General features: G+C 45.9%; 1 protein-coding gene across 1 annotated transcript in view; it reads right to left on the reverse strand.

Annotated features, from left to right (window-relative positions):
• Positions 1–26,882, reverse strand: part of FAM227B (family with sequence similarity 227 member B) — a 3,353,280-nt gene that overhangs the window by 1,704,470 nt on the left and 1,621,928 nt on the right. The window contains exon 9 of the mRNA XM_085646151.1: positions 7,837–7,926. Within this exon, the coding sequence (XP_085502277.1) occupies positions 7,837–7,926 (90 nt within the window). The remainder of the gene's footprint in view (positions 1–7,836; positions 7,927–26,882) is intronic.

Below are 26,882 nucleotides of genomic sequence, written 5' to 3' on the forward strand. Positions count from 1 at the left end.
CTGTCTTAACAAAAAATTACCAAAATAGATAAAAAAGGGCGTGGAAATTTGCCCCCCCTATTCACTAAATGAGGTGGTAATCTGTGAACTCTCTGAAGCTGTGAGTCCCAATCCCAGTCCGATAGATCGGGGAAAGCCTTCTGAAAAAGTTGTACAACATATGCCCTTGGGTCAGCCCCTTCAGACCCTTCAGGTATGCCAAATAATCTGAGATTATGATGTCTTTGTCGGTTCTCCATGTCTTCCAGCTTGTTCTGCAGCAGCCCAATTTGTTCCTGGTGGTTTTTGACAGCAGTCTGATTGCAAGCTGATGTTTCCTCGGCAGCTAGCACCCTTTGTTGTAACATTTCCAAATCCTGCACAACTCCTCTGATTTTGCTATTTAGATCCTGCATAGAGTTCTGTATCTTGATATTATCTTCCCTTAGTTGTAGGAAGTGTTGTTGTGTTTCCTTATGTTGATCAGTCAGAGTCTGTAAGATAATATTAAGAGGAAGTTGCTGTTTTCCAGAGCTATCAAGATTAATAGTAGGAGAAGTATTCGACCAATCGGGTGCTGGAACACTCACACCAATGGGAGCTAAAGTCTGTTTAAGAGTACATTCATAACCTAGAGGTAGGCTCTCAGCCCCAACTGAAGTCGCTGGAACAATCGCAGAATCAAATCCACATGAAGCTTCTTAGGTTATTGGTAGAACATTAGTAAGTCCACAGGTGGGAGACAGTGAAGAAGGTATGGATAAACCAGCCTGTGTCTGAGAATGATATTGAGACACTGCTTTTATCTGGTCTCCAACTTGTGAGTTAACACCAGAGAGTCGTAAAGCCATTTTCTTCACCCCGCCGTTAGCCTGAATCCATTTGCGAAATGGGCTGTTATCAGCTATAGGTCTCCCACGAAGGTCTGGTGTAGTTACAGAGACATTGGAAATGACCGGGGTTTTACCTTTCTTAAGCTTGTATTTAGCCTCAGATTTCGCTTTTTTACGAGAGATTTTTTTGTGAAACCCGCCGTCAAATTACCCAAAGTCTCTGACTCCTCATTAGATTCCTCATCTTCGTTATTAAAGCTGATACCTGTATCTTCAGAATTTTCCGTGGCCTCTATCACCTCTTTATCTTTATCTCCTGTCTCGCTCTCATCTATAGGAGCACACTGTGTCCCTGGGTTGAGGCCATTTAATTCAGCTGAGGTAGAAGCACAGGTCACCACAGAAGCAATTTTGTAAGACACATCCGCAGAAATGCTGTTGGAAGTTTCCAAAGTTTCTGAGTTAGCAGTGCCCACTAGATCTTGTTCGATAAATTTAAGTCCATTAGTATTCCCCCTGTTTATTATAAATTTCTCCTGACCATCCAGGGACTCCGCCAATATTACTCTGCCAGCGCCAAGCACGCCAGCAGTTAGAGAGCACGTATCAGTACCTGTAGCCAAAGTCTGAGCTAAAACAGGCTCGACAGAACATAGTCCCAGTGAAGGAAGACCCGCTGGGTCGGCGTTTTTATTAGCTAGTACATTGTTATCTACGGAAGACATCCCTTCCTTATCAAACCGAGGGTCACTTGTGGCAACAAACAGGGGGGGACGAATCAGCAGCTTACCAGATATCGACGCTGGTCTCTCAGATGAGGGTGGTATCTGGCTGTTTTTATCGTTGTTTTTAGTCCCGTTCACCATTGTGGTTGGATTCCCCTGGGATACGACCTCTGATACAGCCGCTTGTGCGTTCCGCCCAGTACGGGTTCCCCGTGCTATCGTTTTAGGAGCCATAGTATCAACAGAAACCAAAGAGAATGTGTGCTTGTCCGTATCCGTGTCTGTATCCGTGGGGTAGAAGGCTGAATACACCGGGGATGCAAAAAGCACGAGTCTCGCTCTGTCAGGTAGGCGGGGCTCCAACCACCTGAACACAGTCGGTACAGCGAAACGAGCCGCCCACAACAGCCGCCGAAATGCTCTGTAAAGTTTGAAACATCGGTTCAGTCAGTATATGGAGGCTTCCCCTCGTAGTGCCCTATTCTTTATTTGCCGATTAGAATCTGTAACGCTGATTAGATGGCCATATCGCCGCGATAATCTGCTAGATTAAGCCCAACTTCTGTACGCGTTTAGCACATATAGCAGGGACCTCCAAGGTGCTGCAGCTCCGTGGCGTTTCAACCCGCCATCTTGCTCCTCCCCCCGAGTCATCCACAGTATTTAAATGTGCAAATCCCAAAGTTGAAAAAGTCCTAGCTTCATAGGGATTCCTTAGCTCCGTAAAAACAGATATTAAATTTAGAACTCCATTTTGGGGAAATGATTAATAAACTCAATTAGCCACAAGCTAATGAGGAAGTGACGAGATTCATGAGGACCCTCAACAAAACAAGAAGTGTAGGTACAAAACGGAATGAAAACACTGGCCCGGTCATTGACAATGTTCTAGGCAGCTACTGGTTAATTTATCACTGCACCATCCAATGTACTCCTGCATAGCTGATGTTTTGCAGAACCTTCAAAAGCACCCTCTCAGCTCCCCCAACTCAGGACTGCTAGCTCTGGATATCCAAGTCAGTCAACTTCAAAGTCAATAAAACAATTGTGGCACTGAAACTAGGAGACAAATTTGTCAAAGTGCACTTGGAGACAAACTCCTTGTGAAGGAGCAGCATCTAGGATGAAAGTTGCAAATATGAACAGTAAGTTCATTAAAAGGCACTATGGTTATCACTGAAATGGGTTAGAGCAAATATCAAGGAATGTGTCTCTATTTGTAAGACTAGGTATAACCACAATGGCAGAGGGCATCAGTGGACAGCCATGGAGGAACCCATCAAGTGGGAGGAATAGCAAGGCATTCCAGTAGCAGGTTCTCCACCTTCTTGATACCCTGTGATCCATGGCCAGGGTATGCTGTAAGAAGAGGGCAAGGCGGTACCTTTAGGCTTAGGTGCCTATCAGTATGGAAGCAATTCTATCATCTCGGCCACCTGCTAGGTAGCAGTTCTAGATCCATGTTGAGTAAGCATGTGCCAATAGTTACCGCCAGTTACAGGTAATGCTGGGCGTGGGGTGCAGGTTTAAAAAACAGGAGATCAGATCATTAGGGCAAGACGAGTGGAACCCTAATTTAAGGTTGTACATCTATCACCACAGTACCCCTAATATCTTTCCCAACTACATCCTCCGTTGCCAATTATCTGTCTTGCCTCAGTAGCAGCGTTAGAACGATATACATTACATTAGATCAACTTCTGCTTTTGCTGCTCTCCAACCATCCTGCCCCTTTCCTGTTAGTTCCCTCACTTTCATGTCTTCTCTTCACCGATCAGCAATTTAAAATCATCTAAGGGATCCATAATGCTGTATAAGTAACTATCATCTTTCCTCCTCATGTTCTACATTTAAATTAATTCCTTAGCCCATCATTCTGGGTTTACATCACTTCGAAGAAGCTCTTAGAAAGCAGTCTGTTCTTTGCAAGAAAAGAAAATAACAGCATATTCCATTTATTACATTCCTTTCTCTCCATTTGCTTTCGCTCTACAAATCTCCACTCAGTGTCTTTGACTTTCCTCTGCCTGTTCTTTTACCCCTGACTAATTTTAAGCAGCCTTAGAGAGCAATAAGCACTTTACAACCGCACAATATGATATAGCATAGACTCCAATGTACAATTCATACACACCTTTAAATATCCTCCAACAACCAATCACAAAGCTGTTTACAAGTATTTATTAAACGAGTCTGTAGCCCACAGTTGTTTTTCTTATCATAGATTCCTGCCCTGTGTAAGAAAAGACAGCCAACTACATAATTTTACCTAACAATTTTGATGCTGGTGTAGCTGTATCACATAGGGGACATTGTGATTCATTCTGTATCATTAACTAGGGGTTGATATAAAATATAATCGCACAAATATTTTCGGTGCCACATTTCCACTAACGAAATTCATATTGTAATTTGTAAGCCTCTTCATGTTGCTTGTGCACACCAGTTTCCGGCACAATTTTCTTCAATAGGTTAGTCTGCTGTAAAGTGTGGTTTGAATGTTAAGTAATTATAGTTAGCTAAATGAGTCCCAGTTCCCTGCTTGACACACCTTATGATTATTGGTAAATGTTTGCATATCTATTTGCTATTTTTCATACCATAAATAGGGAACATTCATGTTCTCTGAATAGAGTGGTACACACAAATCTGTCATTCCCCCAAAAAAGCCCTTCCATCAATAAACATAGTGCTTAGACACCCAGGGGTTGTATTCTATTCTCCTGACAGTCTAATAATTGCGAGTGATGTATATAATCATGTATATTTTGATTTGAAACTGACTAAAGACAGTTGGCACTAAACTTCCCTCTTGGTTGATTGTAGGTCTGGTAATGGGCATTTCCTGTTTGCCTTTGGAGGTTCTATGGAGGTTTGTATTCTATACTCCTTACAGTCTAATAGTTGCAAGTGATGTATATAATCAAAAGTTCAAAGATACTTTATTTGGATAACATTGTATCCATAAGCACAAAGACACAACAACAAACAGGTTAAAAATGATACAAATTAGAGTCATAATAAAACCATAGCAACATACAATGTACAATAATCGTTAAATTAATACAATTCATTAGTAGATAATGTAAGGGCTCAGGGGTTGGACATCATTTGACGTGCTCAAACTGCAATTCTCAAGAAAGTGCCTGTGCGAAAGACCAACTCTTCATTGTCCAGGGTGAGTAATTTTAAATAAGCGTTTTCCAAGCTAATGGTCATATGCTTTTTAAAATATGAAGTTAAAAGCCACTTGATATACTTTAGATAGTATTTACAAAAAACAAAAAGTGCAAAATAGATTGGCCATTCTGGCCATCACACGTGCAAGGAATAGAATCAAGGTCAGAACGGTAACCAAGGGGAAAACATAATACAAATTTGATAGTGCCATCAAAAGGCTCCTCTCCCAGTGGCTCATTGGCAGGGTAATATAATTAGCCAGCGGGTGTACAGAATTTTCAATGTCCATATAGCTATGAACAAGGGATATTTTGGATTCCTTTTCAAACCTTTCTTCTCTATATAACGAATAGAGTGCACTCCTAAGCTCACTTTTATTCGCGGCCATAGCTGTGCTAGGAACTGAATAGATTCTTCCCTTATTAATGCTATAAAGGCTCCAATACACCCCTGACAGCCATGGTATGTCTTTCCCTTTCGCACATCTTACACAATCACTAATGATCTCTCTTGTTAGGGATGCAGCCGAGTTTATCCAGACCGATAACCAGAAAAGGGCAGGGCGGGCCCTAATAATATCTTCAATAAAATGTAGCTTAAGTAACTTATGGCAGGTGTATTGGAGTGTGGAGATTGGGGTGCCTAATAACTTCCTGTAAAATCTATTTTCTTCCTGTTGGATGCAGGTACTATTGGTGAAGCCCCAAACCTCAGCACCGTACATAGCTGTTGGCACACATTGGGACTTACATTTTTTTTAAATGGCTGAAATGGCACCTGTTCTCTTTGGGCGTAGGAGGCTAAGAATCTAGTTGGAGGCCTTTGAGAACTTGCTCCTGGAGTGAGTCATATGCTCACTCCAGGAGCCGTTCACAGCAAAGACCACCCCGAGATAAGGGAAGGTGCTGGTACTCATCAGTTTCTGGTTGATATGGAGCTAAGTTGGCGTTTCTTTGGACCACACAACATCACAAAAGACTTTTTGAAATTAGTGCATAGGTCCAGACTGTCCATATAATTGACAAAGCCCTGCACTAGCGTACGTAGGGAATTCGGAGTGCGGTCCATAAGGACCGCATCATCCGTGTAGAGTACTCCAGGGAATGGTTTTCCATTGATTTTTGGGACGTCTTGGGTAGGAGATTTAAAGGTTTTATTCAGTCCATTGATGTAGATAATGAAAAGAAGGGGGGCCAGAACACAACCCTGTCTGACCCCCCTGCCCACATTGATGGCTTCAGTAACCTCACCCCCGCAACCAATACTCACCCGGGCTTTGGGATCTTTGTGCAGGTGTGCCAAGAAATACACCAGGTGTTCATCCAATCCATAGGTCAGAAGGATAGACCAGAACTTTGACCTATTAACAAGGTCAAAAGCTGAGGTCAAATCCATAAAGGCCAGATAGATTGGGGAAGCCCACGCAATGATGTATTTGCCCATGATTAAATTAAGATTAAGGCATTGTTCGTTGGTGCCCACCTTACTTTCGGAAGCCCAGTTGACAAGGATCTAAAATTCAATTTTCCTCAGACCACTCTAAAATCTTATTATATAGGACTCTACCTAAATATTTTAAAGTATTATCGATTAGGGAGATAGGCCTATAACAGTTTGGGTTGGGAACGATCCCCTTTTTTAAAAATCGGGACTATAATGCTTGTGGACCAGGAGCTGGGTAACGGAGCATGTATCAGATTATTAAAAACATTTAATAATAGGGGCGCCCAGAAGTCTGGCTTCTATTTGATAAGATTAATGGGTAGACCATCTGGTGCAGGGGCTTTGATACCCACACTCTGATGGATCGCTTCTTCCACTTCAGATAGGGTCATCTGTCTTCTGGTTAATGGCCCCGGCTCAAAGTGATCTGCCTCTTGCGCGGGTGCAGCATATTATATTATATTATGTATATTTTGATTTGAAACGGACTCAAGACATTTGGCACCAAACTTCCCTCTTGGTTGATTGTAGGTCTGGTCATGGGCATTTCCTGTTTGCCTATGGAGGTTCTATGGAGGTTAAACTACAGGAAATCTTAAGATAACACGTTGTTGTGAACGTCACACTGCGTGAAAAGCATGTGCAATCTGTAAAATGCACATGAATGTTTGACCGGCCCTCTCGGGCCGACCAAACAGTCATGCACTCTTCACATGTTCTCCATGCAGGCTGCATGGTGAACATGCCCAGGACCCCATTTCCTGGCTAAGCGCATACGCACAGTGCTCAGAACAATCACAACGCTTCATTGCACCGTTTTGATTGGCCCAGGGGTCCAGGGTAGCCTGGGTGCTTCCCAGAAGAGACACACTCGACGCGGGAGAGACGGAGGAGAGATGCAGCGAGATCAGGTGATTGTTTTTTTTTTTATTCAAATTAAAGCCCCTGCACCTCCACCGCCCCGCCACCGCCGTACCTTACTGATTGTTACTGTATATTCCTGAAGTGCAGAATATAACTACTGGTCAGGACAAGGATGCCAACATGTTATTTACAGTTGACACCACCAAAATTCCTGCTCATGGCTCTCACCTCGCAAATCCGTACTGAACAGGGCCGTCTTTATTGTTGATGGCGCCTGGTGCGACAATCTTTTTTTGGCGCCCATGACCTCCATCTCGGATTCCCTCACAACCACCCGGCAAAAGTGCCCCTCATCTCTCCCTATCCCCTCTCTCAAATATATTTTATTTATTTTAAAGCGCTGGTAAAAGGCTGGATTTACTGATCCATTCAGCCATCCACAAAAAACACAGATAATTTATTTGCAGCAGGCTTATTAACCTTCTGCACTTCTTTATGACAAGTGAAAACTGCCACTGGAGAAAGCTCCAATCTCTAGCAGGAACATTAATCACAAGAGATATCTTGACATTTTTATTACTTCCTGAAAACTGGACCCAGAAGGAACTCTTACTTATATACCGCCCCCCCCCCCCCCCATGACCCCCAAATAATGACTCACTGGACAGGCAGGTGCAAAACTTCGCGGCTGCCTAATGGCACCCTGAATGAAGTGACTCTGGGATTAAAGAGGCAGTGTTCCATTTACTACAACATACATTTTAAGCACAATCATAGCATACATCAGTGTCCAGAAAACAAAGCAAACTCACATGCTTCTTTGTCTGTCATCAAGTCACTGCCAGACTTTTGCAGCCAGGAGACATTCCATTTTTTCCATGAATAAGGTGGCGGTCTCATACCTAAACAACAAAAATATAGAGCTGTTAAACTGTTCCTCTACTTTTCATCGACGACTGATTAGTACCCTTCAAAAACTGGATTTAGAAGTACGACTAGTCAAACCCTACATATCGAATTATAAAGTATGAAAGAATGTACATTAGAACGGTTAGTAAGTTATGTAAATGCAATGGAGGAGATAGAAAACATGCCAGAGTGTGTAAGATGAGTAAATGGCGTAAACTCACGTTTTCAGTGTGATATAGATGCATGTCAATAGTGAGACGGTCACGGAAATGAAAACATTCACTTTGAAAGAAGAGGAGAACAGTCACACACTTGCCTGAGCACGCCCACTAACAAAAATTATCACTTTCCATAACTGGATTTACTAATGGCAATAAATGAATTGGTCCATATTTTGTTCTGCATAGATCTCAGACTCAAAAAGGGAACAAACTGCGATTTTCTGGACAGCATCTAGGATGCACGTCGACACAAAACGCCAATGGCCTATTGGTGAGTTGGAAGAAGGACGATTGCAATGTAAAACAAGCATTGGCAAAACCAATCAGTCCGGCCTTTCACATAATTGCAGTATCTCAGGTAATTACTAGATTTCCTACTAGCGTCAGAAGCCACAGCTTGAAGTCTTTACCAAGACTGCAGCCCTTCAAAACTGTACTAATTTGAGAAAAATATACATATACACTTTTGATGCTCTAACGAATTGTGCTTGTTTTCTATAGGATAAGTAAATGTACCAATGCTGGTATATGCTATTGAATCAATATTGCAACTTTCAATAAATGTCTTGACTGTGAAGCACTTGTGAAGACATCCTAGTATATGAAATTATTAGGAGTGAACGATAGTTAAGTGCCTTCAGCTGTATTATTAGACACTGTCTCTTAAATGACACTATATTTGTGTTTCAGTAAACTGCCCACTCACTGCCATATTCTATGGGTCATGGTACAAAAATGCAAACAAGTAAAGATATTTGGTAAAACTATCTCTTATTCATATGTGTTACGCCTTGAGGAACGTTAATTCTCTGAAAGAAAATGAAGATTTTGTATCTGACTCGAACCGGACCTGTAGTAATGACATAAGGAACTGCAGCTTCTAGAAAGAATTTCAATGCTTTTGCATTTGACTTGAGAAGGGCCTCTAGGATCTCCGTGATGAACTGCAGCTCTGTGAAATAATTTTAAATATTTTGCATCTGACTCAAGAGGGATCTCTAGTGAAGACTTGCGGAACTGCAGGGTTGTGAATGTGAATATCTGTGTATATTCACTGGAAAGAACAGAAGTTAAAGTGATGTTATAGTTAAGTTTTGAAATAATACAAAATCTAACATTGAAAAAAACAAAAAAACTGAAATTCACCAGTTATAGGTTGCTAGTTTAGCTAGGTGAGGCTTGCACCCCCTCCATGTACGGCTTATGACCTCACATTACGTCAATAAGGAAATGCTAAATGACATCATTGATGTCATCACTCATGAAATCATCCAATGTTTTGCTGTAAGCTTTTCATACTGAAAGGTGTTAAGTAAAGGACACAAAGACCCAATTTTCCTGAACCTCTGTAGAGCCATAAGGCATAACTTTTGGTAAAAAGTAAAATATGAAGAATGTCTGTGAGATCACACACAATAAGTAGATACTTAGCTCTTTTTTTACTGGTTTTGAGGTGCAAAAGAAACTTCGTAGACATTAATGAGATCAAGCAGGAATGCAAATCAAATATTAGAGCGTTCTTATTGTCCGAAATTGCTTTTTTCCCCATTGGCCTACTGAGCACTGCCGGTCCAGCATCGTCTTGTGGTACAGAGCTATTGAATTGACTGGCTGCAATATTGAGAGAAATGTTGGAGTGCTATTACAGCAGTCACATTAAGGGTACCGACAACCCCTGGTCCTTGTGGGTTGGTGCACGATGGGGGTTTCGGCCAGTTGGGGGTTGTTGAAGCCCCAGCGTCCATGCGCTGCTTCGAACTCTCTACTGTGAACATTCAAAAGGTATGCTCAGTTAAGGAGTTGGGTAAATCGGATTGAAAAAAACTGATTACTAAAATAAACAAAAGTTAAAGTCATGCTATAGTTAAGTCTGCTGATAACATCTTACTTTACATTAAAAATATCTCAGAAATGGGGGGGCGCTAGTGAGCCGGACTCCAAGATGTCTGCGTCGTAGTGAGGCTCTGATGGCGGGCCGAGGGATCCGTTATTAATCCACTTTTCCAGCCAGAATAGAAGCCTCTAATCAGCGCAGATCCGAACGGGGAGGTCGCAGCCCTAGCCTTAGCGAGTCTGGGGGCAGGCAGCCCTGGGGGCACCGACCTGCAGATGGAGCGCCGGGTGAGATTCCGGCCTGGTGCGGAGGTGAGCTACGGCACTGAGGGAGCTGAAGCCTCGGACGTGATGTGAGGCTGACTTTCGGAGCCCTCCCGGGTGACGTATAGCAGAGCACTGAGATGGACCTCCACATGGGGCTGGCAGTGGAGACGAGGGAGCTGTCTCCCCTCTGCAGGCAACTGGAAGGTAGGCACGCTCCGGTCTGAGACACGACCCGAGACGGCCAGTGGGCCCGCATTGTTCATGCCACCGGGCGCAAACAGCGCCTCAGCCTAGCTTAGGCCCTAAAGTGACTATCGCAGCCTGGCCGATCACGGCATCACCGGAGGACTCGCTCCTGCTTGAATACTGCCAACAGATGTGGACTCCTGACCGCGGCCGCGCTCTGATTGCCTGGGGTGCAGGCTGCATAGCAGGGGGCACTTGCAGGTGGTGGCTGGGCTACAACCCACTGTGAGAGTTGCGATGACGGGTGGGGGTGCCCAGACAAAGACACTGTTGTCACTGACCACTACACGAGGAGACTAAGGCCCCGCCGCGGGCTGCGGATGTCACCCACCTGCGGCCTCACCAACTCTACCCAGCAGCAACTATGGCTGCCAGCATACTACAGGGAGGGGCGCGTGACATTCCCCAGGCCTGCAAGAGAATGCAATCATGCACAGGGTTAAGCCGATCACCAAGGACCGTCCGCTGCGACGTGCCCCTGTCCCAAATAGTCCAGATCCACCCTGGAGCACTCCAAAAAAAAAAAAAAAACTACACATGCTCTTCGTATGTGCAATGATGCCCAGAAGTGAGAAACAGCTCTGGGTCACACACCCAGGGCGCAGCAGAGAGTGCGCTGCCTGGGGCCTGCCTGTCCTGGAGAGAAGAGGGTCTAAAATGCACCTGTAACAGTCGCACTCCACCCACTAAACGGTCCCATCGGCCGCACTTAAAGCGACTGGGTGCGGGGACGGCTGCCGCCAGCACATTCAGCACTGCACTGCTGCGGGCACTGCCACTGCTGCAGCACTCACACAACCCAGGGGCTGTGCACTACAGATAGATACTAAATAATCAAAGCTGGCCTTCGAGGAGCGGAGGCGCACTCGGGTACCCCCAACGGTGGAGGATACCCATCTGGAAGTGGAACCAACCGGAGGTGCCTCTACTGAACCGTACATTCGGGAGATGTTAAGAGACTTGAAACAGTCCCTTACCGCCATTGATAATAAAATTGACACTCCAGCCGATAGATTTCACTAAAGGAAAAGGCGACAAACCATGGGGAGCGACTGGAACAGGCGGAATAACGCACATCTGCGCTCTAAGACGAAAATGTGGACACTCGTTAAAAACTCCTTTGAATGGAAAAGGCCCTTGAGTTGAACTGAAACAAAAACAAAGACTTGGATACCAGGTCACGCTGCAAAATCTTCGTATAGTAGGGGGGCCAGAGTCTACTGCCACGTTGCGGGTTGAATACTATGTTGAAGAAATGCTGCGAACCTTCTTTGGTGAGTCGCTCTCACCAGTGTGTATCATGGAACGCGCCCGTCGCTCTCTTGGCCCTCGTCCTCCTCCTGGCACGCTGGCTAGGTCTATAATTGTGCACCTCCTAAACTATCGTGATAGGGACACGGTGCTCCACCTTGCCAGAAACATGCAAAAACATGCAAGATTTCACCTTGGCAGTACAAGCAGCCAGGAGAAATTTCCTTCTGATCAAGTGCTCCCTGCAGCAACTAAAAGTCAAATACTCCCTACTACACCCGGCAAAACCTTGTGTGTTCCATGCCGACAAGGCCACCTACTTCAAGGACTCCGAGACTCTGGCACGCTTCGTCAAGGATCTGCTCCTTCACAATAAGACAGACCGGACTAGGGAATAAACAGACGAGGATACCCGCACTAGCTACAATGACTAGTTGCAAACTGCATGGTCGAATTTGTGGTTATCACCAGGTAGGCGCCCGTGAAATGGGCGGCCCGGGCTCCTTGTGACTGTTACCCTCCCAACATGTATCATTTTCCAGTAATCAGAGAATTTTTGTTTATTGCTGGTGATTCTCTCACCCATTTATTATTTAACCCCTTCTGTGCCACGCCCTTTCCCCCTCCTGTGCCGGGCGTTACATTAGTGGGTGGGGTTCATGACGAGATAGTCTCGTCATGGGCACAGCGCGACCGTGCTCCATGACGAGACTATCTCGTCATGGGCACAGAAGAGGTTAACTAGACTGGAACTTATCCTGAGCAAGCTGTTGGCCACTCGCCTTAATCAGTTTCTTCCTGTGCTGGTACACTCCAACCAGTGCGGATTTGTACCTGGTAGAAGCACAGCACTCAACATCAGACGGCTACACAAAGTTATGCTAGGAACACGTGGCACGGGAACTATGGAAGGCTGTATATCCCTTGATTTGAGGCAGGCATTTGACTCCTTGTGTTGGGATTATAGGTTCTATGCCCTCGCACGTTTTGGTATACCTGAAGAATACATAGCATGGGTGCGCTTGTTGTACACAAATCCCACGGTGAGGGCGCGCACGGGTCGACACGTCTCAGGGCAATATGTAGTGGCTCGAGGGACAAGACAGGGCTGCCCCTTGTCACCGTTGTTGTTCATCCTGGCGTTGGAACCACCCCTACACAGACTCCGTACTTTTGCAGTTTGTCAGGGAATAACACGTGATCGTACGTCCCATATTGTCTCAGCATATGCGGATGATCTCATTCTTTACATCAGGGACATGTTCGCTAATCCCCACTCAATGCCCCTTATATTTGAGTCATTCCAAGGTCTCTCTGGCCTGGCTATCAATGCTGCCAAGTCATACGCATATTTCTTTGACAGTGCTGGGAGAAACGGACACTTCCAGTTTGGTTTCTGGGGCTTTCACATAGCACCTGATACCTTTAAATACCTTGGGATACACATTTATCGCAACACCTCAGACCTCCTGGATGGTAACCTGGGGCGTGCGATTGCCTCTCTCAAATCCCAAATTCAGTTTTGGGTATCATTACCCCTATCGGTAGCGGGCAGAGTGGCCATCACGAAAATGGTACTATTGCTGCGGCTCCTTTACTTCTTCACCAACCTACCGATACCTGTCCCCAAGAGGATGTCACATGAAACGTTTGTACATGTACATGATGCCCCGATATGTTGTTCCTATTACATGCACATATTTCCAGATATATACGCACCACATGGTCGACCGAAGATACTGAACCACTCACGAACACACTACTTACCATTCAATACCTAATGGGCAATGGGGCTCGACTGACAAAATGGCTAACTCACGGGATCCGAACTGAGAGAGCGATCTCATTGCAGCCGCTACGGCACAAGTGGGAAGGGGATGTGGGCCGTGCATTTACAGCCAAGGAATGGGACACAATACTGGGGTTCCCCAAGAAGGTCTCTCGTAATCTCAAATTTAAATGTATTCAATTGATGTTGTTACACAGGGCATACTTAACCCCACACAGACTGAGCGCTATGTTTCCAGGGACGGCTGATGATTGCCCACGCTGCCACGCACCCAATGCGGGGTTGGTACACATGGTATGGTCTTGCCCTAGACTAGGACATTACTGGGCGACGGTATGCAAAATATTGACAACGATAGCCCCGACACACCTGAATGACACCTTAGAATACTGTATACTAGGACTCAGACCCAGTGAAAAGAAAGGGAACCCTGCCTCACGATTTACTTACCTTACGCTACTTCTAGCTAAGAGGGCCATAACTACACGATGGAAGGCCACTAGAGTCCCATCGCTGCTGGACTGGCACACGGAAATGTTGAGATGGGGTAAAGCAGAAGGGGCTGAACTAAAAAGAGAGTAATACAGAGGCCTTAGAAAAACACCGATTTCGCTGAGCTGGTATGCAATGTTGGAGGAATACGCTGCGAAATATATTTTGTCCTACTGAGGGGTGTTGGGTCTGTCACTTAGGAGCCTGATACACTGTTACAGGACACTGGGGCCCCTCACATTATTTGTGTGCTATTCTGGGTAAGATGGTAGGAATATGCAGTTTAAATACGACAGACTCTGGAACCGATTTACACACACCTGTGAACATGATCGATACATAAATGCTACTGTTGGATATTGTGAACCAAGCGCGCTAAGAGGGAGGGGGGCTGGAGAAGGAGTTATCTTTTTTTGTTAGGATGTTATAATTGCATTGATTGTTGACAGCTTATTTTAATGAGCTTGGACCGCTATATAACGTATACAAAGACACTTATAGGTGCCCAACATTGTTAAGTATATTATCCTGAATTGGTTGTTCACATGTCACGCTATACCATATGTTTGTATGTCATTATAGCTTTTATATGATGTCTGGCTCACTGATTCTGTAAAATCAATAAAAACAAATGTAAAAATAAATAAATAAACTAGACTGGAACTTACCTCCAAGACTGTGCCCTGCCGCTCGGCCCTGCGGGCGGACTCGTTGGGCTCCTAGACTTCCCACCCCCCCCGGGGTGATCCCATGGCAACAACTAAAGATGTACTTGTGTGTGGGATGGGGATTGCGTGGGTATTATGCTCAGCGTGATTGGGGGGCTGGAGTGGGTGGGCCCTTTTGGAGATGTTCTTGGTTTGTAACTGTTCTATGTGCCGCTTCCTTTCCCTTCCTCTCCTATGTTTTTATTTCCCGACAGTCGCCTCTGAACATCACCTATGACAAAGCACGCATACATGCATTCTATCACATAGGGCAACATAACCAGGGTAAAGTCTGCCGGTCGACATTCGCCAAATTCCAAAACTCCTGCCTTTCAGAAAGCGAATCAAAACCTGGCTCTTCCCCAATCCCGTTTGCTGCTAACTCCCTAGTGAAGCCTCCCGTCTCTTTCCTTCTTAAGGAGTGAGTTTCAGCGCCAGGATACCTGCTAGGTGACAGTTGCGCTCTACAAATGTTTTAAATAAATAAATAAATAAGTGTATCACATGGAAGGTGCACGGCCTAAACGATACACGGAAGACCAGAATGGAAGCTGCGCAGCTAGACCGCCACAACGCAGACATATGCCTCCTGCAGAAATTACACCTCACTGAGAGTACATGTGGGCGGCTGCAGGCGGGCTGTTTGTGAGAGAAACGCACAGCTTGTTATTAAAATTACGCTCTCGGTGTAGACATGCTCATTAGAAAAGGGCTGCACTGGCACACACGAGCAACAATCACTGACAAGCTGGGCAGATATGTCATGATAGCATGCGCGCTGGGGGACACACCTGATCAGACTTACCTCCATATACGGCCAAATGCTGACGATACAGATTTTTGTACTGACATCTGGCGAGTGGCCCCAGTGCTGTACTCTGGGAAGGGGACTACAATGTAATTCTTGATGCCCAAAAAGACAGATCGGGCGACTCCCGCTGTCCCTACTTCCATGCGCAAACTCAGCTGCGAGACATAATCTTGGAGGGAGATCTGATAGATGAATGGCATCATAGACAACCTGAAGAGATAAGTGATACTTGTGTGAGGTACGCTGGACCTTCATGGTCATGAATAGACTATTGGGTGGTCTCTCGAGATGTGGCTACATGGGTCACAGAGGTGCAGCCCCTTGCCCCGGTCCCTCTCTGACCACTTCCCAATATTGATGATGCTGGACTTCCTGGAGTACCCCACTAGAGCGTTTGCATGGAGGTTCCCAACGGGTGCGTTCCGTGACCAGGTTTTTGACAAAGACATTAGACAGGCTATATCCGAATATTTTCGTCTCAATGAGGACAAGGTGGAATCCCCCTCAACACTATGGGAAGTTTTTGAAACTGTTATACGGGGCAAATGTATTGCCAAACAGGCGGGGAACCTTCGATCCGTGAGGGGGAACCTAAAACAATTAGAAGGGGAAATACAAGTTTTGGAGCGGGAGTTATTTGTCAACACCAGTAGCAAGTTGCTGAGTACAATCCGTGCCAAACTAGAGAAATTCTAGGAATCAGCCGTCAGGGAAGCACATTTCCTTGGTAAAGAAACTAGAGCCCAAAGAAATGGGGAGGGAGAATGTGCTGGGAGGACGCTGTAGGGTTTACTCCGCAAGCCATGGGCTAGCAATTACATACCAGAGCTATGCACCACAGATGAGGAAATGGCAGTAAGCCAATCGGCTGTGCAGGCTGAAATGTTCTCCTTCTATGCATCCTTTTACCGGGTCTAGTTAGACACAACCCCGCCTGCATTGGAAGAATTCTTCAACACACTGGAGCTGGTGTGGTTGGAGGCAAGCCAAGATGCCTACCTGGACGAACCCTTTACAGAGGAGCAAGTCATCAGAACTTTTCGGGCCATCCCGAGTGATAAAACTCCTGGCCAAGATGGCCTATCCGCCTCATTCTATAAAGAATATGCTAGCCTCCTTGCTCCACATTTAATAAACATGTATGAGGACTCGGTAGAAAAGGGATTGCTCTCTCCATCGCTCCGTGAGGCTCTCATTATTACAATTCTAAAACCTGACAAGGACCCTTTCAGGTGCGACTCATATCGGATTCTTTCAATGATTAACGTACATAAGATCCTTGTGAAGTTAATTCTGTTGCGTCTCCTTCCCCTGCTGCCCACGGTACTGCGCCCAGACCAGTGTGGTTTTATCCCCGGCAGGGCCATGGCTCACAATCTCCAAACGCTGTATTAATTATGCTACTCTACACATCTCCCATTATGCGAATACCGTTGAATGGCGTGATTACACCCCTGTTCTCAGACTCCCGGGGCACCCGCCAGGGATGCCCCTTATTGGCTTTGCTTTTTGCGGTGGCGATGGAGCCACTGTCGGCTCGGCTGCAGCAACATCACGCCCACAGAGGACTAGCATTCACACCCCGGGTGGTGCTGGTCTCGCTGTGCGCAGACAATGTCACGCTTTACGTCAAACATCCCGCGGCTAATCTCGACCCCCCAATCAGAGAGTTTCTTAGGTTTAGCGGACTCTCAGGTATCGTAAGCAACTGGGCTAAATCAACAATTTTTCCATGAACTGAGGCCACCACGCGGGTTCACTCGGAGTTCCCCCTGCGGTAGACGTGCGACCCGGTGAAATACTTGGGCATATGGATTAGCCGGGACCGCGAGGAAATTTGGCACTCCAACTATGGTAGATTTATGGATTGGTTGGACCAACGCATAAAGAGCTGGATCATGCTACCCCTATCCATGACAAGGGGGCTAGCCATCATTATGATAGTTGTTTTACCCAAGCTTCTCTACCTTTTCATGAACATACCGCTCCCTCTCACTAACAGTTTAAGGAAGCGACTTCGCTCCAACATGGTTACTCTGGCTTGGGCGGAAAAACAGCCTAGGATAGCTTGGGAAATCCTCACCCTCCCATTCGAGCAGGGCGTGCCCGATTTCAACCTCTGGTGTGCCCAAGTACAATTTGCACATCACTGGATTTACCCCACTCCATTCATGGCAAACACGGCCCCCGAGCAAGATCAGGTATCCCCACTTCCCGTACCAGCAGCGTTATACCAGACGAGACCCCGGCCTAGGACCACGATTGACACGGTGAGCTGCACGGTGAGGGCTTGGCACGGTATGAGAGGGAGGGCGGAACAAGAAGTAATGTATCCCCCCATGGTCCCGTTGATACAGCACCCAGCAATGCCATTTCTGGCTGAGGCTGGCCCCTGTGTTAGACTACGATCCATTAAGCTCACCAAAATGAGAGATGTATATCCGGAGGGCACCTTCGTCGCACTGCATCACATCAGGTAGAATGGAGGCCTAACCACCCTTGAACAGATACTACCAGCTACCTGCCTTCCCGGTGGCACCCCCACTTTCCAAACTTAGTAGCGGTTCCTGAAAAAGCACTCTCCGCGCAAGCTAATCACGCGCATCTACAAAGACATGAAACACACTGCGCCAGTGCCCATACCGCGGGCCCATCGGGACTGGGAGGCGGCGATGGGAGTCCCAATCACACAAGACCAATGGACATTTTGCTGCACGCAGGTGCGCACCCTCTCCCTGAACTACAGATTGCGCCTTATCTACTTTAAATTCCTCCATAGTCTTTACAGGACACCAGTCTGGCTCAAAAAAGCAGTGTTATTCTCAGAGGCACGCTGCCAGCGATGTAGCTCACCCGACGCAACGTTCCTGCATCTGGCATGGGAATGTCCCAAAGTTCAGCACTATTGGGCAACAGTTTTTGATGCAATCGAGGAAATGTCGGGAGCCCTCATAGATAGGTCCCCCTTGAGGGCGCTGCTTGGCCACGTGAAGGACCTCCCGGCAGACAGCAGGAAGCTTACTGCGCTGCTCCTGCTCTTCGCCAAGCGACGCATTGCAATGACATGGGGTAGGGCATGGGCACCACAAAAAGAGGCATGGCTCGGTGATGCAGCGTTTTGCTAACAACAGCTGTCCGCATACTGGGATCTAATGCCCACTCAATCCCGACCGAAAGAAGTATGGGGACCCCTGCTGCAATACCTGTGATCGCATGCAACAGAGGAGGAGCTGCTGCGCCCCCAGATTCCAGGGATACCGCAGCACACACCTGACATGCCCTATAACAATAGGGTGACCAACTGGCATTGGTGCAAATTCAGGACGGTGAGTGTAAAAATTCAGGACAAAGGGTCAAAATTCAGGACACATTCAGGACAGGAGGTCAAAATTCAGGACAAAACTTCAGGACAATAGGTAAGTTTTACAGACACATCAGAGGAGGTCGCACAATAGTATATAAGTAAGCCCAGCCATATCCAAACATATTCAACCATTTGCAAACCTATCCATCATGTATCCTTCCATCTATCATTTCACTCATCCATCCCTTCATCCATTCTTTCACTCATCAATCCATTATCCATCCATCTACCCTTTCACCCTATCCATCGGTACACTCATCCATCCACTCTTCTACCCATCCATCCAGCCATTTACCCTTTCATCCAGCCATCCTTTCACTTACTCATCCATCCACCCAGTCACTCATCCTTCCACCCATCCACCCTTCCAGTCATCCATCCATCCTCCCTTTCTCTCTCTATCGACCCTTTCACTTAGCCATCCTTCCTTCCATCCATCCACCCACCCACCCATCCTTTTACTCATCCACTCATGAATCCATCCATTGACCCTATCACTCATCCATCCTTTCTCATCCATCTATCCTTTCACTCCTTCACTCATCTATTCATCCTTTTGTCCATCTACCCTCCCTTTCACTCACTCATCCATCCTTACACCCACCCTTTCACTCATCCGTTCTTCCATTCACCCTTGCACTTATCAATTCATCAATCCGTCAATCATTTCACTCATCCATCCACCCACTCACTCATCATCCACCTTTTCACTCATCCATACTTTCACTCATCCATCCACCCTTTTACCCATCCAGCTACCCTTCCACCCATACATTCAGCTATTTACCTTTTCTCTCATCCATCCCTCCACTCACTCATCAATCCATCCTCTCTCATTATCCATCTATTCAATCTTTCATTCGTCCATTCACCCTTTCACTAAATCATCCAGCCATCCCTTCACTTACTCACTCGCCCAACTTTTCATATTCATTTTGAGCTGAGCCTTTTTGAGAAGAGGCCCATCAAGAACTTCACCCTCGCTGAAGGAGCCATTCCAGGACTGGAAAAGAAGTCACCTAGGGCGGAGACGGGATCCACCACAGGGGGGGACAGGAGCCATCACAGGCGGGGGGAGGGGGACAGGGGTCACCACATGGGGGACAGGAACCATCACTGAGGGGGGGGTAGGAGCTATCACAGGAGGGGGAACAGGATCTACCAGGGTGGGCACAGGGGTGGGCATGCAGTATACTAGTATTCTCTTGGTCTCTTCCAGGGTGGGGTAGGGATCCTCACCCCCTCCTGGACAGGACAACGAGAAGACAAGCTCTCTTTCCAAAATTTTTGTTTTGCCATCCCCCACTGTGATGTACAGTACTTAAAGGAGATACTCCAAGAGAACTGATTTAACTGATTGTCCTCCATACTTTGTTAATCAGTGTGGGTGCGATTGCGCCATTTCTTTTTTATTTATTTATTACATTATAGACTGCATGTTTGAAGAACCGAGGTTTGCTTACAATTTAGTGACAGTAATTAAGCTCTGTGAAGAGAACCACGTGCTGCCTCGGTGTAATCAGGGCCCTGTTCTAGGATGTTTGGGGCCCTGGGCAGAAAGGGAATGTGTGAGGCCCCTCTAAATTGCAGAGACATAACGCATTCAGGGCTGTTTGCATCTGAATAGATGCCCCTGATCCTGAAGCTGCAGCCCCTCCCTCTCAGTCACCTTCAAGCACCTCTTAACAGCTCATCAAGGGCTGAAGGTGTGAGGGTTGCCATCCCGCTGAGCCTCTCCAGTGCTGCTGGGTATCTGAGCTTTGGTACAGCATCGGAGTCAAGAAGGGAGGTGGGTGGAAGCTGTGGCGGCTTAGCGTGTTGCGACCGGTGCCTGGTTAAAATTACGGACAAATTGCGTCCGTTAAAGAATCCTTCACGGACAACGGACAGACGGCCGAAATTACGGACTGTCCGTGAAATTTACGGACGGTTGGTCACCCTATATAACAAGACCGATTCTCAATCCCCCTGACCTGAAGACCTTGCGTGACATCCCCCTCCTGCGCTCTTCCCCTCTGACTTTCCTCTCCCTCCTGGTTGACTGTAATTGGCACGTATATTTGTGTTTTTCTTGGCTGGTTTATCTCGTGATTACAAAAAGGGTGCAGCAACTGATTAATACCACCCTCAGTGGAATACCAGAAGAGTTGGCCCTGCAGCGATTTTAACATGTGCACATGGGGGATAACGAATTTAGGTTTATAGACCTGGGCAATGGAAAAAGTCTGCCCGTTAATACATGTGCCGGTCATTGTAACAACCTGTATAACTGAAAATTTGAATAAAGAGAATTTATTAAAAAAGAAATCTCAGATATTCAATGAAAAAAGCAAACCTCATAATTAAAGTACTAAGAATGTATATAACATTAAAAACCTCAGAAATTCACTGAAACAACCAAAGTTTAGAGTGACATTATAGTTAGGTTATAGTTGTAATAATCTAAAAACTATGGGCCCGATTCACAGAATTAACTTAAGACAAAATCCTAAACTTACTACTTTTGGTATTCACAGAAGCACTTACTACTTTTGGTATTCACAGATGCACTTACTACTTTTGGTATTCACAGAATGGATTTACGACTACTAACTTTACGTCCGCACTCGGGCCGGAAATTCCGGCCCAGAGGCGGAGCTTCCGGCCCGGAGGTGGAGTTTCCGGCCCAGAGGCGGGGCTTCTGGGCCGGAGGCGGAGCTTCCGGCCCGGAGGTGGGAATCCCGGCAAGTAAAGCAAAAACCAAAGGAAATGATGGACGGAGTGTTGAACATTGCAAGCACTCACCCCCAGTCAACTGATCTGGGTTTAATCCATCACCGTTCTTTAGCCCACTCTGCCACCCCAGTTCAGACATGGCCATATGCAAATCAGTCTGACCCTGTGCCTCATGGGAACAGTCCAGCCCGAACTGCCAAGCCATGTGTTCCCTGGACCGGAAACAAGCTTCCTAGGACCGTTTTCTGGCATTTCAGCCGTCTTCAGCCAGGCTTGCTTGAATCCAGTGGCAAAGTGAGCAAGGGACTCACGTCTGAGCATACCCTGCCAACTTATGGCAAGCAAAGCAAAAACCAAAGGAAATGATGGACGGAGTGTTGAACATTGCAAGCACTCACCCCCAGTCAACTGATCTGGGTTTAATCCATCACCGTTCTTTAGCCCACTCTGCCACCCCAGTTCAGACATGGCCATATGCAAATCAGTCTGACCCTGTGCCTCATGGGAACAGTCCAGCCCGAACTGCCAAGCCATGTCTTCCCTGGACCGGAAACAAGCTTCCTAGGACCGGTTTCTGGCATTTCAGCCGTCTTCAGCCAGGCTTGCTTGAATCCAGTGGCAAAGTGAGCAAGGGACTCACGTCTGAGCATACCCTGCCAACTTATGGCAAGCAAAGCAAAAACCAAAGGAAATGATGGACGGAGTGTTGAACATTGCAAGCACTCACCCCCAGTCAACTGATCTGGGCTTAATCCATCACCGTTCTTTAGCCCACTCTGCCACCCCAGTTCAGACATGGCCATATGCAAATCAGTCTGACCCTGTGCCTCATGGGAACAGTCCAGCCCGAACTGCCAAGCCATGTCTTCCCTGGACCGGAAACAAGCTTCCTAGGACCGGTTTCTGGCATTTCAGCCGTCTTCAGCCAGGCTTGCTTGAATCCAGTGGCAAAGTGAGCAAGGGACGCACGTCTGAGCATACCCTGCCAACTTATGGCAAGCAAAGCAAAAACCAAAGGAAATGATGGACGGAGTGTTGAACATTGCAAGCACTCACCCCCAGTCAACTGATCTGGGTTTAATCCATCACCGTTCTTTAGCCCACTCTGCCACCCCAGTTCAGACATGGCCATATGCAAATCAGTCTGACCCTGTGCCTCATGGGAACAGTCCAGCCCGAACTGCCAAGCCATGTCTTCCCTGGACCAGAAACAAGCTTCCTAGGACCGGTTTCGGGCATTTCAGCCGTCTTCAGCCAGGCTTGCTTGAATCCAGTGGTAAAGTGAGCAAGGGACTCACGTCTGAGCATACCCTGCCAACTTATGGCAAGCAAAGCAAAAACCAAAGGAAATGATGGACGGAGTGTTGAACATTGCAAGCACTCACCCCCAGTCAACTGATCTGGGTTTAATCCATCACCATTCTTTAGCCCACTCCGCCATCCCAGTTCAGACATGGCCATATGCAAATCAGTCTGACCCTGTGCCTCATGGGAACAGTCTGAGATTTAGCCATGGCCAAAATCTCCGCCTCCGGCCCGGAAGCCCCGCCTCTGGCCCGGAAGCCCTGCCTCCGGGCCGGAAGCTCCGCCTCCGGGCCGGAATTTCCGGCCCGAGTGCGGACGTAAAGTTAGTAGTCGTAAATCCATTCTGTGAATACCAAAAGTAGTAAGTGCATTCTGTGAATACCAAAAGTAGTAAGTGCATTCTGTGAATACCAAAAGTAGTAAGTTTAGGATTTTGTCTTAAGTTAATTCTGTGAATCGGGCCCTAGCACTTTAAAAGCAAAACATGAAATTCACCAGTTATAGTTTACTGAGCTAACTATAACTTGTGCCACTGCCATACACTGATTATGACCTGACATATTACTTTACTTATGACATGTTCATAACACTGATGGCATCATCTTACATATTGTTGTTTAAATTACTCTGTAAACCAGTACAATGCAAAACATTCAAGATACTTACACAGGGCTGAAGTTCTTGAAGTCGTTACAAGAGGTGCTGCTTCAGTCAGATGTAAAACCACGGACATCATAAAGCTGCAGTTCGACAGAGGTCCTTATAAAGTCAGATGCAAGTGCTTTGAAATGTCAGTCGCAGGCCTGTGAGTTGTGGCCTCAACCTAGAAATGTCCATGCACACTCTTGCTACTTTATTGACTTGTGCTCACGTTCTGTAGAATAAATAAATATACCGAACCTGGTTTGTAGTGATGAGTCAACATTGTAACTTATAATAAATGTGGGGAGATGGAGGCTACAGCTTCACCCATGTAGCGCATCCTCTTCTTTTTTTCCATCTCCTGTGGGAGACCCCATCTCTGTGATTCATCATACTCCATTCAGTGATCCCTGAAGGAGTGCTGTGGTTAACGCTGTTAGCGTGGGGCAACCTCTACTGCAGTAGTCAAATTCAATAAACTGCCTCGCTGAAAAGAGACAGCATTATGTGGCAAGGTGCAAGGTCGGTAGAGTGTAAGGTAGAGCAAAGCAGTGGTGGCAGTAGGTAAGGGCGAGACACAGAGGTGACAGGCGGCAGATCCCAGCGGGATTTCTCCGTCTACTGCGTCCAAGAATAGGGGAGGCAAGGGTGTTTGTGGTGCTGGAATATACACTGGCATCCATGGTGTCTTTTTCTTGAAAAAGGCCACCAAGTATGGTTAATGTTTCAGCAGCATAGCACGTGTAGTCTGGTCATTTTAACAATTATGAAAGACTGCGCTCAATATATGAAGCCGTTACTGGTTGGAAACTCATGACCAGGGACTCAAACTTATGCCATGGCACCAAAGACGACCAAGATAATAAAATGGGCTAAAATGTTGGAAGCCTCCAAGATTGCAATAACAAGAGGAAACAAAACAAGCAATAGTGGCTATGCAATCTCCTCGTACCTCTTCTGAGTCAAAGGAAGGAGTTTCAGAAGGTTCTTTATTTTGACTAAATCAAGCCACTATTGAAGGGACCCCTCTCGCCACGGTCAAATAGTAACAGCTGAACCAGACAGGGGGCCCTGTGGCAACTGACAAAGGAGATACTTGGATGGGAAAAGAAACTGCACATTTAGTGGCCTCAGTAGAAATGCTTTCAATAAACTCCACAAGCTTTGCATCATATCAGCAAGGTACTCCTGTTACTGGGGTTACGTCCATTGTTGTGTCAAATAACTAGCCTGAGTCAACAACCACTTCCACTTTGGCTGCTATAAAACCAGTGTCAGACATCGTGGCACTGTTTCAGTAGAAGTCCACCTCTAATACCGAAAGATAAAGGGGGAATCGTGGTGTGACCAATCCCTTGTGGTTGGGGCCTTGAGGCAGTTAAATTGCACAGAACGTTTAGCTCAAGATTTCTATATATTGGGAACGGTAAACTCACAATTGTTGCAGTCACAGACTCAGATTTCTTCACCGCCATAGACGTCCAAAAAGTCGATAGGCCCGATTCACAGAACTAACTTAAGACAAAATCCTAAACTTACTACCAGTTTGATATTCACAGAAGGCACTTACTCATTTTGGTATTCACAGAAGGCACTTACTCATTTCGGTATTCACAGAAGTTAGGAGTCCTAACTTTAGGACTCCTAAATGCCTTCTGTGAATACAGAAAGTCTTAAAATTAGGATTTTTCTCAGTTTAGTAGTAGTGAAGTTAGGACTCCTAACTTTACTACTACTAAACTGCGAAAAATCCTAAATTTACGAGTTTAGGTATTCACAGAAGGTATTTAGGAGTCCTAAAGTTAGGAGTCCTAACTTTACTACTACTAAACTGAATAAAATCCTTATTTTAAGACTTTCGGCATTCACAGAAGGCATTTAGGAGTCCTAAAGTTTGGAGTCCTAACTTTACTACTCCTAAACTGAGAAAAATCCTAATTTTCAGACTTTCAGTATTCACAGAAGGCATTTAGGAGTCCCAAAGTTAGGACTCCTAACTTCTGTGAATACCGAAATGAGTAAGTGCCTTCTGTGAATACCAAAATGAGTAAGTGCCTTCTGTGAATACCAAAATGGTAGTAAGTTTAGGATTTTGTCTTAAGTTAGTTCTGTGAATCGGGCCCTATGATTACAACAACTGATCAATGTTCATTGATTCAATTAAGGCCATAATTAAGAGAGATTTCATTCAAAATTATTTCTATGTAGCAACAACAATTGGAGACAGCAAAAATAAAATAAAATGATATTTGGATAAAGTAGAGGGCAAAATGGTCGAGTTTTTAGCCAGAAAAAAAGGAAATGGAGCTGCGAGTTTCTTGATGTGAAGATGAGCTCTATACTTTTGGAGTGCAGACAAATCAATTTGGGAAGAAGATAGACATTTTCGGGCATATGTACAAGGGAATGTCGTAGCGTGGCTTAGCACAAAATGCTAACACCACGCTCTGCCATTTTGAAAACGCAGGGATCTGCCGTATTTACAAAGATACAGCACATTCCTGCGTTTTCCCCAAGGCTGGTGCTTAAGTAAGCTGCCTAGTGCAAATGCAGGCAGCCTTGGACCATAGTGCAAGATACCTGTGTTGAGGGGATTATTGTTTATGTGCAGGAAGGTGCCCCTTCCTGCACAAAAACAATCACAAATGGCGATTTGTAACTTCTATATGTGCTTCATTGTGCAGCACACATAGAAGTTGCAAATGTCAATATTGAAATGATTGTTTATGTGAGTAAGTGACACCTTCCTGCACATAAACAATCATTCATGGCGTCTTGCTGTTTCTATGTGTGCTGCACAATGCAGCACACATAAAAAACAGCAAAAACGAGGAGAAATAAAGCATTTCTCCTAGTTTTGCCATGTTAATACCAAGTTTTTCATGGGCTTAATTTTTTCGCTGCGTCCACCCTTGTAAATAGAGGGCAGCATCAAAATCAATGGGTGTTGCAGCAGAACGCCCCCCGCAGCACCTATTGCCCACCCCAAGTATAGTGTGAAAGGATGACTTATTTCCAAGGCAGTGTTAAGCCACATTAAGTGGCTTAAAGCTGCCTTGTAAATAAGGCAAGCCCCTACTGCCACATGAACATAATTGATAGGGGCTTGTAAATATGCCCCTTTGTTTGTTATAAAAGAACGGATTGAGAACCACTATAAACAACCGAATCTGAGAATTACAGTAGTGCCCAGAAGAAAAGAGGACAATGTTGGTTCTATCTCATTGAGGAGTCCTTCATCAGGTCTCATGTGCTCCCGGAATACCCGCAGGACTCGTCAATAATGAATGCCCATAGCCTCACATA

This window comes from Triturus cristatus, chromosome 3_1 (assembly GCF_964204655.1).
Source record: "Triturus cristatus chromosome 3_1, aTriCri1.1, whole genome shotgun sequence".
NCBI classification, from domain to species: domain Eukaryota; kingdom Metazoa; phylum Chordata; class Amphibia; order Caudata; family Salamandridae; genus Triturus; species Triturus cristatus.